The sequence below is a fragment of the Mastomys coucha genome, unplaced genomic scaffold (assembly GCF_008632895.1).
Source record: "Mastomys coucha isolate ucsf_1 unplaced genomic scaffold, UCSF_Mcou_1 pScaffold5, whole genome shotgun sequence".
Lineage (NCBI taxonomy): Eukaryota > Metazoa > Chordata > Mammalia > Rodentia > Muridae > Mastomys > Mastomys coucha.
This window is the reverse complement of record NW_022196911.1, coordinates 27,604,749-27,620,211: the sequence shown is the minus strand read 5'-3', so window position 1 is coordinate 27,620,211 and position 15,463 is coordinate 27,604,749. Positions and strand designations below refer to the sequence as shown.

General features: G+C 54.6%; 1 protein-coding gene across 1 annotated transcript in view; it reads left to right on the top strand.

Annotated features, from left to right (window-relative positions):
- The first annotated feature begins 772 nt into the window (after nt 1-772).
- Neurl1b (neuralized E3 ubiquitin protein ligase 1B) overlaps nt 773-15,463 on the top strand; it is a 30,046-nt gene continuing 15,355 nt past the window's right edge. Inside the window, exon 1 of the mRNA XM_031352829.1 lies at nt 773-904. Within this exon, the coding sequence (XP_031208689.1) occupies nt 874-904 (31 nt within the window). The 5' untranslated portion in view covers nt 773-873. The remainder of the gene's footprint in view (nt 905-15,463) is intronic.

Here is a 15,463-nt window from a genome sequence, read left to right as displayed (position 1 = left end):
AGGGGTGGCATGAGCTAGCTGGCGTCAGTACAGGAGACTAGCCAAGACTGGAAGGTGCTAGGAAAAGACCTATGCGGTGGGACTGGTTGCGCCTACCCGCCCCGCCTCCCCACCCCGCACTCCCCTCCCCAGAACACTACCTACCTCACACAAACCCCCCTCAACCAGTGCTACCTGACACTGCCACTGCTGGCTTTGATCACTATGTGATCTTAATTGCTAATTGTCTCTTCCTTGAGAGCTGGGACTGCGTCTGGGGCTCAGCAACAGGCCTAGTCCATAGATTGTGGCCAGTACTTTAATGAAGAAGGCGCAGTGAGCTGAAGTCTGGGTTTCCAACCACTACCTCCTCCATTATACACACCGAAGTCTCTTCTCCTAGGTATGTGGCCTAGGGAATGGAGAAGTTCCCACCCTTCCTCATCTCACCCTAGATGAACTGTCATGGAGCCCTTGACACTGTCCGGTGTGACCTGCATGTGTGCGCGTCGCCCCGGAGTCCAGGCACCACCCAAAGTGGCCCAGTGCCTGGAGAAGGCCTCGGCACCCGGCGGCCCCTCCCGAGTGGCAGAAAGAGCCAACGCGGTCCGCGCGGGAACGACGAGAGCTGGAGGCCAGCCCCGCCTCTCCAGAACGCTACCGGTGCAAACTTTCAAAAGACGCGGCGGCGGCCCCGGCCCCGCCCCGGCACGGTTGGCGGCGGGCGCGGGGGCGGGGCGGGCGCGCCCGGGCCGGTGGCTCCGCCTCCTCCCGCCGCCGCCCGCGCCGCCCATCTGCCGCCCGCCGGTCGCCGGTGCAGCGGCAATGCCCCGCAGCCCGGCCGCGGCCCCCGGCCCGCCCAGCTAGCCCCACGCCGCGACTCTCCGAGCAGCGATGGGCAACACGGTGCACCGGACCCTGCCAGGTACGCCCGGAGCCGCGCCCCGAGGTGGCGCGGAGCGCCTGGTCCTCCCCAGGTCGCCGCAGCCGCGGAGCCCGGGTGCAAGCCAGAGCCTGGCTGCCAGAGCCCGAGCCCCGGAGCAGCACCCCTGCGGGGTTGTGCGGACCCCCTCCTGGTTCTCCTGGCCTTGGCCGTGCGCCCCACGCCTTTGTTCCAGCCCGAGGTCGCTGATGAGCGAGCCGGAGGGGGGCATCGGGGCTTCCCCCGGCCGGAGCCCTCCAAGGGGGCTACAGGGCACGGGTGTCCCGGGTCTCCACGTACAGCCCGCAGGCGCCCCCGCCACACGTGCTACTTCTTGGCGGCGTCCCCACGCGCGCCCGGCTGCGCCCCGCTCGGTGTCCGCTCAGTTGGGGGCCCTCTCAGCCCCATCTGAGCCGCTGCTGCGGAGCGCATCGCCCCCTAGTTAAAAGCGCCCTAGAATTTCCCAGACCCGAGAGAGGCGGTGGGCGAGGGGCGTGGGGCGGGCATGCGGAGGCCGGGGACGCCACGCCTCGCTGGAAATACCTAGTGATGGTGGAACAGGTCAGAGCGCTGAGGCTGTCACTGCCTGTCTGCAAAGAAGGGTCCTCCTAAGAAAAGGCACCCCGATTTTACACAAGAAGTTGAAGCTCAGAACAGGAGAAATGACCCGATGACAGGCAGTGGTGGGAGACTGTATGGGCTCTGTCAGCCCATCTGCCCCGCCCCTCACCCCCACTGTGTCCCAAGTCTTCAGGAGTGTGTTTGGGCATAAAGCTGGGCATTCGCAGCATCCTTGGGCAAAGGCTGTGTGTGTGTGTGTGTGTGTGTGTGTACGCGCGCGCGCGTGTGCGCACGCTGGGGGAGGGTAATTCAGAAAAGAAACAGGTTGGCTGTAGGTCAGATTTAGTGCAGCCCAGCCAAAACCCCATCTCTGCTCTGACACCCCCCATGCCCTTCCTCCAGCAGTTTCTCCGAATATAGTTGTCTCCTCCCCTAGAAGGGATTGGGCCAACCTGAGGCTCAAGCGCTGCTGGGGAGGGAGACAGCCCCTTCTACTAACAAGCCCCTGGGTGGCTTTCACTGGATCATTCCTAAGGACAGCCAGGTGGAGTCACAGGCTGATCAGCTTTAGAGGTGGCTGAACCTGGGTCCGTGCGAGACAGAGTGACAACGACTTCTTGTGCACATGGCTATTGCTGTGCTGAGGAGACCCGGCTACCGATCTGGAGGGACCTGAGGTCTCATCAGAGATGGCAGTCACAGAAGCCCATGACTGAGGCACCACTCCATATTCAACTAGAATGCCTGTGCTATTCTGGTTGGTTTTTGAAAAGCCATTCTGCCACCTGTGGGGGGTCACACTTAGAGAAAGGCAAGGGACAGGCAGTCTCACCAGGTGGTCACCCATTGCTGGGGTGTCCATTCCCCTGGGACCTGATGCTGTCTGTGGGTGGAGCACTCTAGGCTGGGGGCTCAGGGTCAAGGCAGGTCACCGCATACTGTGTGGGAACCTCCTACCCTCGGGAACTAACGCTTGTACCAAGTGAGGCATATCAAATAGCAGGTGCCCAAAATGTAAAGACTTATATATTGTTCTCAGATCTACCTGCCATTAGCTTCTGGCATCTATACATCCCTTCACATCCAAAACGCTCTTTCTTGTCCTGTCAATGTCTCGCCACCAGGTTTCCTGGTCACCTTTCCCAGGGACCTTACACTCTGCCCTAATGGGGACACCTTCATAAGGCTTCATGTTCGTTCGTATGAGCATGCTGCACTGTCACTGTGTCTTCTTATGAGTCTCTAGGGGTTTCATGAGGACAGGCCTTGATTGTCTGTTCCCTGGTTTGCCCATCCCAGAACCTAGTGCCTGGCGCAGGCACAGAACAGGGTACTGGAGCACACATGGAGCCTGCATCTTTGGCTGAAGGAATACTTGGCTCAGGCTTGCCCTGAGGAAGCCTGTGCTTTCCTTCTCAGGGAAGAGACACGTGCGTGGGGTGGGGTTCATTCCACAGGACTGGAAATAGAGGGCTGGCATTTGCTGAGCACCTGGATTCTGTGCCAGGCTCCCTGCATATGTGGCTGCAGTTATAAACCAAGCACGCTCCTTAAGGCTGCTACACTCTGATCACTCTCCGATCAGGCTGCCTGGAGGTCTCACTCTACCTCCAAGTGGCTGCCCCTTCCCTTCGCCCTCCCCTCCCTTCCCCCTCCCCTCTCTTCCCCTTCCCTTTCCTTCCCTTCCCTTCCCTCAGGTCCCTGTTCTAGACTGGGTCTTGACATTGTCATTCCCTCCCAGGCCCCTTTCTTTGCTTTATGGTTCTCCTGAGCATAGTTGCTGTGTGACACATGTATGCTTCATCACTGTTGTGTGTTGAGTAGGTACTAGGGCCAGTCTATGTTTGGATGCTTGGGGAGTGAATGAATGAATATGAATGAGTTTAGTACTCCCAGCAACCCCTCCCAGCAGAATCATCACTCCCATTTAATGGATGGAAAAAAAAAAAAAAAAAAAAAAAAAAAAAACCAAGGCTCTCAGAGGTCAAATGGCTCATCCTTGCCTACAGAGCTCCTCTAGTTGGCAGCTCCAGAATTGAGATCTGGGTTTATTTAGCTCCAAAGTCCTCCGTTTTTTTCCTGTCAGGTGCTATCTTCTCAATGGAGGCTCAGATAGCACTTATTAGGTGCCACCATGATTTAGATAATGTTTATTGGACATTCCACCGTGCACATGGCGTGCTACAGGGCACAATAAGGAAATGCCAAAGAAAGAGAAGTGCCCTTTGGTTGGTGTTCATAACCTTGACAGCTCTCTCAAACTGCACCAACATATTATGATGTATACCCTTGACCCAGGAGAGAGAAAAGGTCAGCGGGAGATGGTGCACCTGTTGAGTTCCTACTGTGTACTTCAGCCTCCCTTCCCAGGTGCAGTTCTACCCTGCAATGTAAGGTATTAGTGCCCTCCAGTTTAGAGGGGGCCACAAAGAGAGACTGGGTAAGGCCAGCTCACACAGGCTCCATCCAAGCTGGAACTTAGCTGACTGAGATCCATCAGGTTCCTATTGTTCTCTTCCTGGGCTTCCCCTGGATTTTATAAGGAGAAAATAAATGGGTAGAAATGGGGGTGTACCCTTCCAGGATGGGGGGGGAGAAGAGTCTCTCCCGTTCTCCCAAGTAGCACATTCTAGCTCCTTCCCTGTGCACCTCTGGGGTTCACCTGTAACACTGTTTGGAGGAGATGCTGAATTCAAACTGTAGACTGGGTTTAACCATTATGTTGTCCAGTGCTTGGCCAGGCCAATGGCTTTCAGTGTCTGCTCAATAGCCAGTTATCTGGGAATCTTGGTTAAGGAGGTATGCTGAGTCTGTGCGCATAGGCAGGCTGGGCCAGACCTTCACTGTGTGTGTTCAAAGGGGCTATCTTTGATTTCAGGGATAAAAGGTGAAGGCTCAGAAAGATCAAGGGCAGAAGCACTATACATAGGGAGAAGAGAGACAGACAGAGATGGAAATAAAGACAGACAGACAGACAGACATACACTGAGGATCCCTAACCAACTACATAGCTTGCAGATGCTACGTCTAGATGGGGTGTACCCACACCTTTCTTAAGTGACCCTTCCCACAGAGCCTCTGTCCCCATCAGCCTCAAACAAGGCCATCCTAGACAAAGCAAACCTGGGCAGAGCCCTACAGCTGCCTGACCGCTCTGCTGCATAGCATCCTGTCTGACCACTGAGACGATGCTCGCAGAGCAAGTAGCTGCTGGTGTTTCTGAACCATGACTTTCTCAGCCCCTGGGAAGGTAGCCGTCTTGGTCAACCTGCCGTATCCAGCCAAAGGCCAACAAGTGCCAGCTGCTTTTGTCTTCACCCTCTTCTCTCGGAGGCAGTGCGGGGCTGGGTTGAGCTTCCTTTGTCCTCTTGGCCAGGTTTATACTCCTCTCTCCCCAGGTCACTGACACTTTCTTTTCCATCTGAGCTGAGCCTCTCAAAGCCACAGCAGCTCTTTGACTGCCCCGAGACCCCCATGGTACCATGTAGACTGGGCAACTTCCCTTTGGCGAGGCCCTGTAAGGATGCCATGGGCTGTGCTATGCAGATAGTGGATGTAGGGAGAGGAGCTGGGGGTCTGTCCTGGATGGATGGATGCAAGGTGGAGTAGTCTGTGTTCTGGACAGACAAGTTAGGCTTCTTCCTATCTGGTTCATCTTCCCCTCCCTTGCTGTGGGTGATTAGGAAGGCTTCCTGGAAGAGGTTACCTCTGAAAGGAAGTCCAGCTGAGTGTCTGCTTGCTCTTAGGGTCTTCTGTGGCTTTGTGCCTTAGTTACTCTGTGGTCACCAGCATCTGTCATGTGCCCAGTATGGGGTGTAGGCCTGAATGCCATAGCCAGAAAGGAGGCATGCTTCCTGTAGAATAGGACCAGCTTAGTGCCACCCTATCCCCAAACCAAGCTGGGCCACCAACGTGCCTGTCTACTGTGGGTCAGCTCCAGCTACTAAATGCTCTTTAGTGATACAACATAGAAAACATACTCATATGCACTCATTATAAAAGGATTATTTTGTAAAGATATGTCTTATTATTTTAATTCTGTATATGCGTGTGTGGGAGATTGTGCAAACTAGTGCGGATGTCCTTGGAGGTCAGCAATGTCAGATTCCCTGGAACTGGAATTATTGTGGTTGTAAACTGGCTGGTGTGGGTGCTGGGGACAGCAAATGCTGTTAAATGCTGAGCAGTCTCTCCAGCCGTGTGTGTGTGTGTGTGTGTGTGTGTGTGTGTGTGTGTGTTGTGTGTGTGTGTGTGTGTGTGTGTGTGTGAGCACATGACACATATGTGTAGTGCCTGCAGAAGCCAGAACACTGAGACCCCTTGGAGCTGAAGTGATATGGAGTCATAAGCTTCCCATTATGGGTGCTAGGACCCAAACGCTGGTCCTCTGCAAGAGTAGTGATGGCTCTCTCTTAACCAGGGAGCCATCTCTATGGTCCCAGAGGATTCTTTGGAGGCAGGCTGTCACTCTGTATGTTCTAGACTGGCCTTGAACTCAGGCTTCCTAAGTGCTAGTGTGTCAGGTCATGTCCATGTCACAGGTCAAATGTATCTTTGATGGATACCGCCTTTGTGGACAGAGGCCACTTGGCTACAGGGGAGGTGAGGGAAGAGCCTGCAGCCCAGACCTTAGACTAAGGCCACACTGCATCCCAGATCCTCAGCAGGAAGCAGGAACATGAGGAGCAGCTCCCAGGAAGTCAGGCTCAGTTGAGTAGGGTATGGGAGCAGTAAGCAAGACAGAAGACCATTATGATCATGGCTGTCACTGGGGAAAGAAGTTCCCAGTCCTGCCTCTGGGGGGCGTAAGGACCCATAAGGACTGGCTGGCAGGGGCTTGGGTCACTCTCAGCCTCAGGTCCAGGGCTAGGTTGGAAGGTTCCCTTCACATGGTTATTGGTCTCAGGTTCTCAGGTCCTTTCCAGAGCACCTACTCTTGAGAGGGCAGTTGGCACACTCAGCTGGGACAGGGACCATCGCCTGGTGTTAGGGAGTCAGGTTCTAGTGGATGACACTAGCGAAGACACAGTAGTGATGCTGAGTGACACAGAGGCCCAAGGAAGATTCAAGGAGTGCTTCCTGGAGGTGTACTCACTCCATCCTGGGGAGAAGTGACTTTGAAGGCAGAGGGCCCAGGTCAGGGGAGAAGACAGGAGCAGAACTGCGGAGCTCTGGGGACCGGTACTAATGGGGTGACTTATGGGGAGGGACGTGATGGTAGGAGGGTTTTTCAGACAGAGTGTAATCTACTTGCGAGCTTCCCCACCGGGGCCAGGGCCAGACTGTTTAACCCTCCATAGGTGGAAAGGGAAGACTCTGCGCTTCCTGTCTGTATTTAGTGCTGTGCTCTGGGGGTGTGAAATAGAAGCCTAGAGGCAGACAGCTGGAGCAGAGGCTAAGGGGCAAGACCAGGAAACAGACTCCAAGCAGAAATAAAACCTGCCCTGGGTCAGGAAGCGAGAAGAGGAAGGTAAGCAACCCAACCTCAGGCCTGCCCCCAGGAGCCTTTGTCTGTCATCAAGTGACTGCCCCTTGTCCTCTTCCTAAACATCCTGGGACACACCTTCTCTGTCATCTGAAGGTGACTCATCTGTATCCCGATTGCCTATGGCAAAACATCTCCTCCCAGCACCCTTGGCTCTGCATCCGCAAAGGTGGGCGTGGCTCTGCACTGGTCTCTTTCAGGGTACATGCGCCTGCCCAGTGGAACCTGCAGACCCAGGCCATGGCCCAGGCCAGGGTCCTGCGTATCTGTGATCTGCATCCCCTTCAGCCAGTCAGGTAGCATGATCTTCCAAGCCGCTCCCTCTTCCGTCACATTGAGGTGATGAATACCATCCAGGTGTGCCAAGATCTGGAGTAGAAAAGTGTTCATCTTGTGCCTTAGAGTCATGAATCCAGCCAGCCAGCATGCTGCTCCAACGGTGAGCCTGGATCAGGTGCTCTCAGAGGAGTCAGGCACAGGGTAATAATGATAACTGCTAACATGTGTACCGCAGCCTATCTGGGCCAAACACGATTCCATGGCAGTAACTTGTTTAACCCTCAGCACAGGCCCTAATAGCCACTGCTGCTAGCCACGCGTAACTGGTGGGAGACTGTTACTAAGAGAAACAGTCCCTTGCCCTGGGGCACACAGCTTCTTCGTGTTGGAGGGCAGGACGGATCCTGAGGACTGCTGAGTTGAGGATGGTGCCCCCTGCAGGCTAACTCTCGCCAGTTCTGTGTTCTTTGCTTGGTTGTCCTGAATCCCACCTGCAGGCATTGGTAGGTTGGGCATGCTCCTGGTGCCCCGTGGGTTCACCATGGGTTCCTGCCTGAGGATCCCTCACATCTGACGTATACATCCCAGCCCTTGCCAAAGCCAGTCAGAGGACAGGCACTGTCCTGGGGCTTTCTGGGCAGCACAGCTGGGAAGAAACACAGGCCACTCCATTGGACGTGTCCCCCATGAGCAACTCGGGGCCTCCAGGACCTGGGAGCCACTTTCAGAGAAGAATGCACAGAGATCTGCTGTGTCCAGAGAGACAGATTTTAGTGCTGAAGGACTTCCACAAGTCAAGGCCCCTGGTGCAAGGGTGAAGAAATGCCTGTGTCTGGGGTGGATTGGCATAGCCATATGTCACATGGATTCTCGGAGGACAGTCTGTTCGGGAATCTTGGGAAAGGATGCCCTGGTCAGCCAGGGATGCTTTCTATGGCTCTCTTACCCTTGCTCTTATGTTCCCTTAATGGGCTGCAGGAGTTAGACCCGTTTTACAGACCAGAACACTGAGGTAATGGGAAGCCACTCACTTCAGCTAGTGCAGCCCACTCTGTGCAGTTCAGCTCAATGGCAGGTGTTTGTGAATAGCCGCCAAGCACCCTAATCCTTCCTCATTCCTTCTCAAGGGAGACTCCACTGGCCTAGCAGCACCCTACCTCAGACCTTGCCCCCCACTGGTAGGAAAAGCTCTTTAATGAGTAAGCCATTTGTGGAAGTGGATAGGCGGGGGCATCTGGCTGTGGGCTGGCAAAGGGCCCGGGGCATTTTGTTTACACTCTCAACACCACCCAGTTTATACCATAGTTATGGCCCTTGGGCATGTGTTCTCTTCCCCTTGCCCCCCCCCCCAGGATGAAAGATTTATGGGATGGGTAGGCACACGCTCTACCTTGTGCCTCCAAAGCTGGGTTCAGTAACTTTCCACTGGAGACAGCCACTCCTTGGGCCTCAAGGGAGCTTCCTGTCCTTCAAGGTCCTTGGTGTTCAAGGGCAGAAGATGGTGGTGGAATTTCCATGTATCTGGGTTGTGGCGTAGGACTCCATCCTGGAAGACAAAGGATTTGTTCTCAGAACCAGGAAGCTCTGTGCCATCTTGCTCTTATCTCCCACTTAGAAGCCTTGGGCACTGAGGTCTGGAGCTGGACCCAGGGTCTTTGAAAGAGCCCTGAGCTTAGAGGCAATGCTTAGTTCAAATCTCTGTCCTGCTGTCTCTTAGCTGTATGTCCTTGGGCAAGCCAGTTCCCCATTCTGAGCTTCCATCCCCTCATCATCTTTAGGATGAGAATGACGATGGTACCACTCTCCTCCGGCTCCAGAAATGAAAGACAGATCCCTACACACAGTAGGACTCCATGCATGGCCTTTACACTTAGAAGCAAATAATCCGCACACCCAGACTTGTTGAGGTGAGAGATTAAGACCAAGTTGCCCTGTGACACCCAACATCTCCTTCCTGTCCCATGGAAACAAGTGTGGTTGACCTGGACCCTGGCTCTCCATCTCTAGGCTTCATCTTCCCATCTTTGAAATGGGTTTTGACCTATAGATTGGCTGCAGGGAGTCTGAACCCAGTATGAAGGAGCCTCTCACAGGCCCAGCACTGGCCTTCGCCTCTTAGGGCAGCAGGATGTCCCGGAGGCCTGTGAAACACTATAAGAGCCAGCCTGGGGCGCAAAACTAATCACACCCTGGCCTAAAATGTGCTAAGTGTTGTCCCAACCCTCCTCAGGCTGTGGTCACAGTAACTTGATCCCATTTGAGATGGCCGCTCAGAACCCCACTGTCAGCCCAGTTCCTCTGCCTCTCCAAGCCCCTTCTTCATGGGCGGGGCTTGTGGCAGCCACCTCTGTCTCTGGGGTGTTGGGCCTGGGGGGGATGAGGCTTGTGGCTGGCACCTCTATCTCTGGGGTGGTGGGCCTGGGGGGCGGGGTTTGTGGCTGCCACCTCTGTCTCTTGGGTGGTGGGCCTGGGGGGTGGGGTTTGTGGCAGCCACCTCTGTCTCTGGGGTGGTGGGTCTGGGGGGTGGGGCTTGTGGCAGCCACCTCTGTCTCTTGGGTGGTGGGCCTGGGTTCCAGGGGTCAGCCTTCCAGCAGGTGTCCCGCCTTTCAGGGTTGCAGGCCCTTGGAGCTCCCCTCCCCCACAGCCACCACTTTCCTTTTTTAGATACTTTGCCTTTGTTCATCCCAAGTTCCGCCAAACGGTGACCTTTTTTGAGGCTGTGAACCAGCTGATTGATGGTTTCCACTGCCACTCTGCCTGCCCCAGCTAGAGCCCCTTTCCGTGCCAAGTTCCACAGTGGCCTTGCTTACATCTGCAACGCTCTCCTTGCAGGTTGGGATGTTAGCGAGACCTGGGGTGGACACGGACACGCTATGCAGCGTGAGTCTGGGAAGAGAAGTAAGCTGGAGAGCCTATTCCGCCCCTGCTCCATGTCCACCCTTCAAGGCGCTGAGTAGATCTGTCGGCACAAACACCCAACTCTTAGGAGCACCTGTAGGTGCTCACCTGGCACAGAGCCTCCTCTCAGGGCACCAGATTGGGGGAGTGGCTGTCAGCAAGGCAAAAAGAGAGGGAAACACAGGCTGGGCAGCTCTAGCCAACTTCTCATCCAGCAGCTGCCAGGGCTGCCTGGAGAAGCGCCACTGGGGTTGGGGGTGAGGGTGCGGCTGGGCCAGGCAGGAGTGTGCGGCAGTTAGACTCGATGTTCAAAATCTTGGCTCCCTTTCTCATGCCTGTCCTATTGGGCCATTTGAACAGGCAGGGAAGAAAGGAAAGATCACCGTTTGAACTTCATTCTTCACAGGTAGATCCACTGGGGGCACTGTCCAGCTTCAAACTCTTAAGCAGCCCCAAGCTTTCCTGAGGATCTTCACCTGGGCTTTATGGGCTTTAAGATCCTTGATGATGCAAATGTTGACTCCCTCTGCATCCTCCTGCTCCTCCAAAGCTCCCAATACTGTCTGCTTATTCTCCCCTCCAGGGTTTTCCTGCTGCCCACCCCCCCTGCCTGAACCGTGTCTCCCAGCCCTTGCGTCTGAGGGACAGCTCCTCTGACCTCCCTGTGCAGTTTGTCTGTGTGTCTTTCCTGCTGCTTTCAGCTCTAAACCTACCTCCTAGAGGGGGGGAAGGAGACAGCAGGGGAGCCCTCTATGTGACTCACTGGGACATGTACCCCACATCCCACACAGGCACTGGCGCAGAATGGATGCTACGGAGCTGTCAGACGGAGGAGGAGGTGATGTGCCAGGGAAGGAGTGAGGGACATTCCCTCTGGCCTTCACAGCTCTGAGGCCCTATCCCTGAAGCTGGCGCCCGTAGGGCTTGTGTTTCCTGGGTCCTTTCATCGAGAAGGAACCTGGCTGAGGGGCCATACAGTTGGAGGGACAACAAGATGGCACTCTGCCTGGGCTTCCTTCAAAGTCAGTGCAGCTGAGGGGCTGTTACATTTCACAGGCCCCAGAGAACAGGGGAGATGTTCTCCCCAGCAGCCCTGAGGGACCCCCAGCTGTTGAGTACTGATAGCTGTTTGCAGAGCAAAGAGGAGGCAGCCAGTGGCAGTTTTCAGCGCGGGCTGGCCTTCACCCAGGGTGCTGGCCAGCGAGGCCTGTGAGGCCAAGAACAAAGTCCCCTGTGCGCCTGTTGCTGTGTTTGGCAGGGGAGCCAGGGCGAGTTTGTCGTTTTCCAGCCACTTCAAACCCACCAATGGAAAGGTCTCCTCTGCTGCCAAGGACACCCGAGTCCTTGCCCTTTTGGTATGGCGGGAAGCCTTGGTTTTGTGTGTGTGTGTGTGTGTGTGTGTGTGTGTGTGTGTGTGTTTTCTTATCGCTGAAGCTTGCCCTACGCACACTTTATGTTATTCTGTGCTGCCTGCAGAGCTGGTTTGTGTTTTGAACTAGAGCGGCCATTTCTTGAACCAGATATTTTTCATTCAAGGTCTACAATCTAAGGATGGATGATCCAAGAGTCTAGAAAGCCCCTAAAGTGAATGTCCTACTGTGTGCACGGGGTGTGGGTATGTTTCTAGAGAGAGAAGGCTGTACACTCTTCATTGCTCTCAGCAAGGTCTGTGACCCTACATTACCCTTTTCCCAAGCATTTAACCAGCTGCCCTGAAGATGAGCAGGTAGGAGGAAGGCCTCACAGCCTCAGTTTCTCTTTCCTGTTGGAAACTGAAGGTAGTGACTCTGCATGGGGTGTTTCTAGCTTATGGTCAGAGCATGAAGACCTGTGTCTAACACATCTTAGGAGCTCAGCAGGAATTCCCAATGAAGCATTTGCTCTTGTTAAAGGTGGGCAAGCTCTGCTTCTGGGTGAAGCCAGAATGCCATCATTGCTACCAGCATTGTGGAAGCTTCCAGCATGCCTGGCAGGGGGTATGTTTCCTCAGCTTGACATAGATCAAAGGGTCAATGGCATGGGGATGGGGGATGATTGGCATAGCACAGCTGTGCCTGGCACATGAGCCATAAGGGTTTGAGGTGGCATTTCCTGGCCAAATTTATGGGCCCTCTGGGAGAAACTGTGTCCCTAGTACACTGATTAAAGACGGGGCTAAATGTCTCACAGATATCCATCGTGTGCACCACATTACATATCACGTGAGCCCATGCCATCCTCTAGACTTCAGAAGGCAGACATGATTTCCACTAGTTTTCTAGGTGTGCCTGAGGCTCAGAGATGTTAAGCATGGAGTTTAAGGTCACCCAGCAAACATAACACTGCCTGGTTTGAGTCGAGGCTGTATGGTTACAGGGCAGTGCTCCCTGGAGCCAATCGAGATCTAGTTGAAGGTGGGGCTTGCCTACTAGTTGCACCTTAATGGAAGGCATGAATATTTGCCACCTTTCTGCTAAGGGCCAGAACTTTGGGAGGCAAGTATGGATGTTCCCACCATCCCTGCCAGCCACTCCAAGGTAGAGATCTAGGGTTATCCACCATTCACAGATGGCAAAGCCACATCTTTGAGAGGCCAAGGGACTTGTTCAGGGGTTCTTAGGCAGATTAGTAGCGAAGCACAGACTGAACCCAGAGTCACCCAGCAGAAGCCACCCAAAAGGATTATTCATAGGCTTGTCCAGGACTGGGCATTGGAGATGCCCAATCTGCTCTCTCCAGCCCCGAATCTGCCATGGTTTAGTGTCAGGCATTGTTCCTATGAGTGAACTCTAGAAAACCCACACCTCCGGATGGGGCTGGTGCTACTGGCTGTGAGGTTCAGGCAGGCTGTCCCTGTTATCAGCGACAAGGTAGCTGCTGAGGTCTGCTCTGTCCCACCTCTGGAAATTCCTCCGATGACTGGGTCTCACATTTCCTAGATGGGCCTCACCAGCCTGGGGCAGTGGCTGTGTGTGTGAGCAAAGGAACATGGGTTGGTCCTAGTGTGATTTGGAAACCTCATCCTTGATGTGATAACAGTGTCTGAACCTGGTCCCAGTGACAGCAGCTGAGAACTTCTGTGCTCACGACTGCAGCTCAGCAGCTGTGACGGGACGTACACCACGAAATGCCAGGAAGGCTCAAGCCGGGGTGGGACTGGGCATACACCAACAGAGGCTTAGCAAAGCTGGGAAGCGACTGAGCCCTCAGGCTGATGCAGAGAAGGGGTCAGCAAACTGGGGCTCATGTCTTAGCTCCTGTGCTATGTGCTGTGGGTCGTGGCTGCTCAGAGCTTGCGTGTCTACCAGTAATCTTGCAGGTGAAGATTTATCTTAAAAGCCAACAGCAGTCATGATGAAAAGCATCCGTCAGTGGGTTATGCACAGTAGGGACATTGGCTTAAGGTAGGACCAATGCAGAGGTGAACAGTGCAGTGGGTTTAGGTTGATAGGATTCTCTCTTCCCCAGCTTTCTGTGGCACAGCTGTTGTCATCTCTGTTGAAGGGAATGAATTCAGTTTCCCACTGCTGTGCGAAGAGCCTTGGCTCTCCTGATAGCTTGAGTCTCCCGTGTCCTTGGGCCCAGCAAAGCAGGTGTTGGATGCACCTCGGGACACCTGCTGGCCTTTAAGTATCTTCAGTTTGTGTCAAGAACACAATACTTCTCCATCCTGTCCATCTCTCCGGTTTTCTTTGCCTCTCATGGGGTCTCTGGCCTCAGTGTGTGTCAGGGGTAGGGGGGAAACAGAGTGTTTATCTCTCGTTCCCCGAAGGAAGTTGAGCTGTGTAATCAAAATTAAACAAATATGTCAGCCTGAGGCCTTTGGATGCATGCTGTCCAAAAGCACAGTGGTATCTTCAGGGACCATGCCAGAAAGTAGTGGAGGGAGGCTGCAACTCCCCGTCTCTCCGCCTCCTCCCTGCACAAGTCATCAGACTGGGCTCCATTAACAGCTGCTGAGGCCCCAGGCTGCTTGGTGAGGGGCTGTGATGGTCAGATAGGACCTGTGCACAGAGAGGGAGGGGCCAAGAGAGAAGTACAGTCAACCATGCTCCCACTGCACTTGGGTGCTCTGGAGGTTTGGTTTTGGAGTCCCATTGGTGCTTCCTGGAGAATTCGGCAGATGGGGGGACCTTGGTCTTTGGGCACTGGCGAGAGCTGTAGTCCGATGGCTGCTTGTGTGTACTGACTCTGCTCATGGCTGACACTGGGCATCCTGCTTGCTGGGGTTTTATCTTCTAAAGGTCTTGTTAGTTCTTCTCACAGGCAGTACTGGCTGGCCACAGCCCCTTCTCACCTTGGGTCCTGCCACCTAGGCTGAGCCTCTTGGCTTGACATTTAGGGCCATCTAGCCGAGTCCCAGAAGAGTGACAGCACATGTAGCAACCCTTCACAGCAGTGGCTGCCCAGCCTTGGCACCCCAAGCCCCCCACTACCGCAACCCCCCACTTTCCCCACGGCAAACAGTCCCTGCTCTGCTCACAGCACCCCCTCTGATCTTTCAAGACCTGTCTCTGTGGACATCACTGCCACTGTCTCTGTGGACATCACTGCCTACAGGTCCTGGGTGCTGAGGCATGAAGCAGCCTTCTTTATGCTCATTTGGAGCAATGCCAATCACTGTGTGGGGTCTGCAGGAAGCACAGGGCAGGTAAATAAATGAAAGACTTGAACACAGACTGCCACTCTCTAGTGTCAGTCACTGCTCCCCCAGCCCTGGGCTCAGTGCATTGCTACTTTCTTTCCTGGGATCTTTGCACTGGTGCCCCTGCCTGGCATCCTCCCTAGACCCGCTCGGCTCGCTCCTTCCGTTCCTTTAGGGTTCTGCCTCCAGTCACGCATCAGAGAGGCTCTCAATGAAAGCTCCAGGGCAGGGTCTCCACTCCAGCTCAGCACACTGTTCTCTGCAGGACACCCCACCAACACTGATGCCTCATTTGTTGCCAGACTTTAGTCCCTGGACTGACAGCTCTTCAGAGGGGGATCTTTGTCCCTCTTGAACAGTTGCATCCTCAATGCCTAGCAAGCTGTCTGACAAGGAGGAGGAGACCCTTGATTGATGTTTGTTAAGTACCTGGTTGACTACAGTCCCTGAGGCTTTTCTCTCTCTCTCCCTAAAGAGGGACTTTGTCTTGCTCCTTGGTCTGGCACTGTCTTCAGCATGTGGGTGCATTCTATCTGAACAGGCCTGCTTCCCTTCTCAGCTTTTAGAGGGACCATGATTGTTATTCTCTCTTGGTCTGCCAGCCATCAGCCTTAGAGTCAACGAAACCCTCCATGTCCATCCCTGAGAGGGCCATAGCACAGTGCGTGCATGCTGAGGTGAGCATGGGAGGAGCTGTCGTCCTACCCCCCCCCCC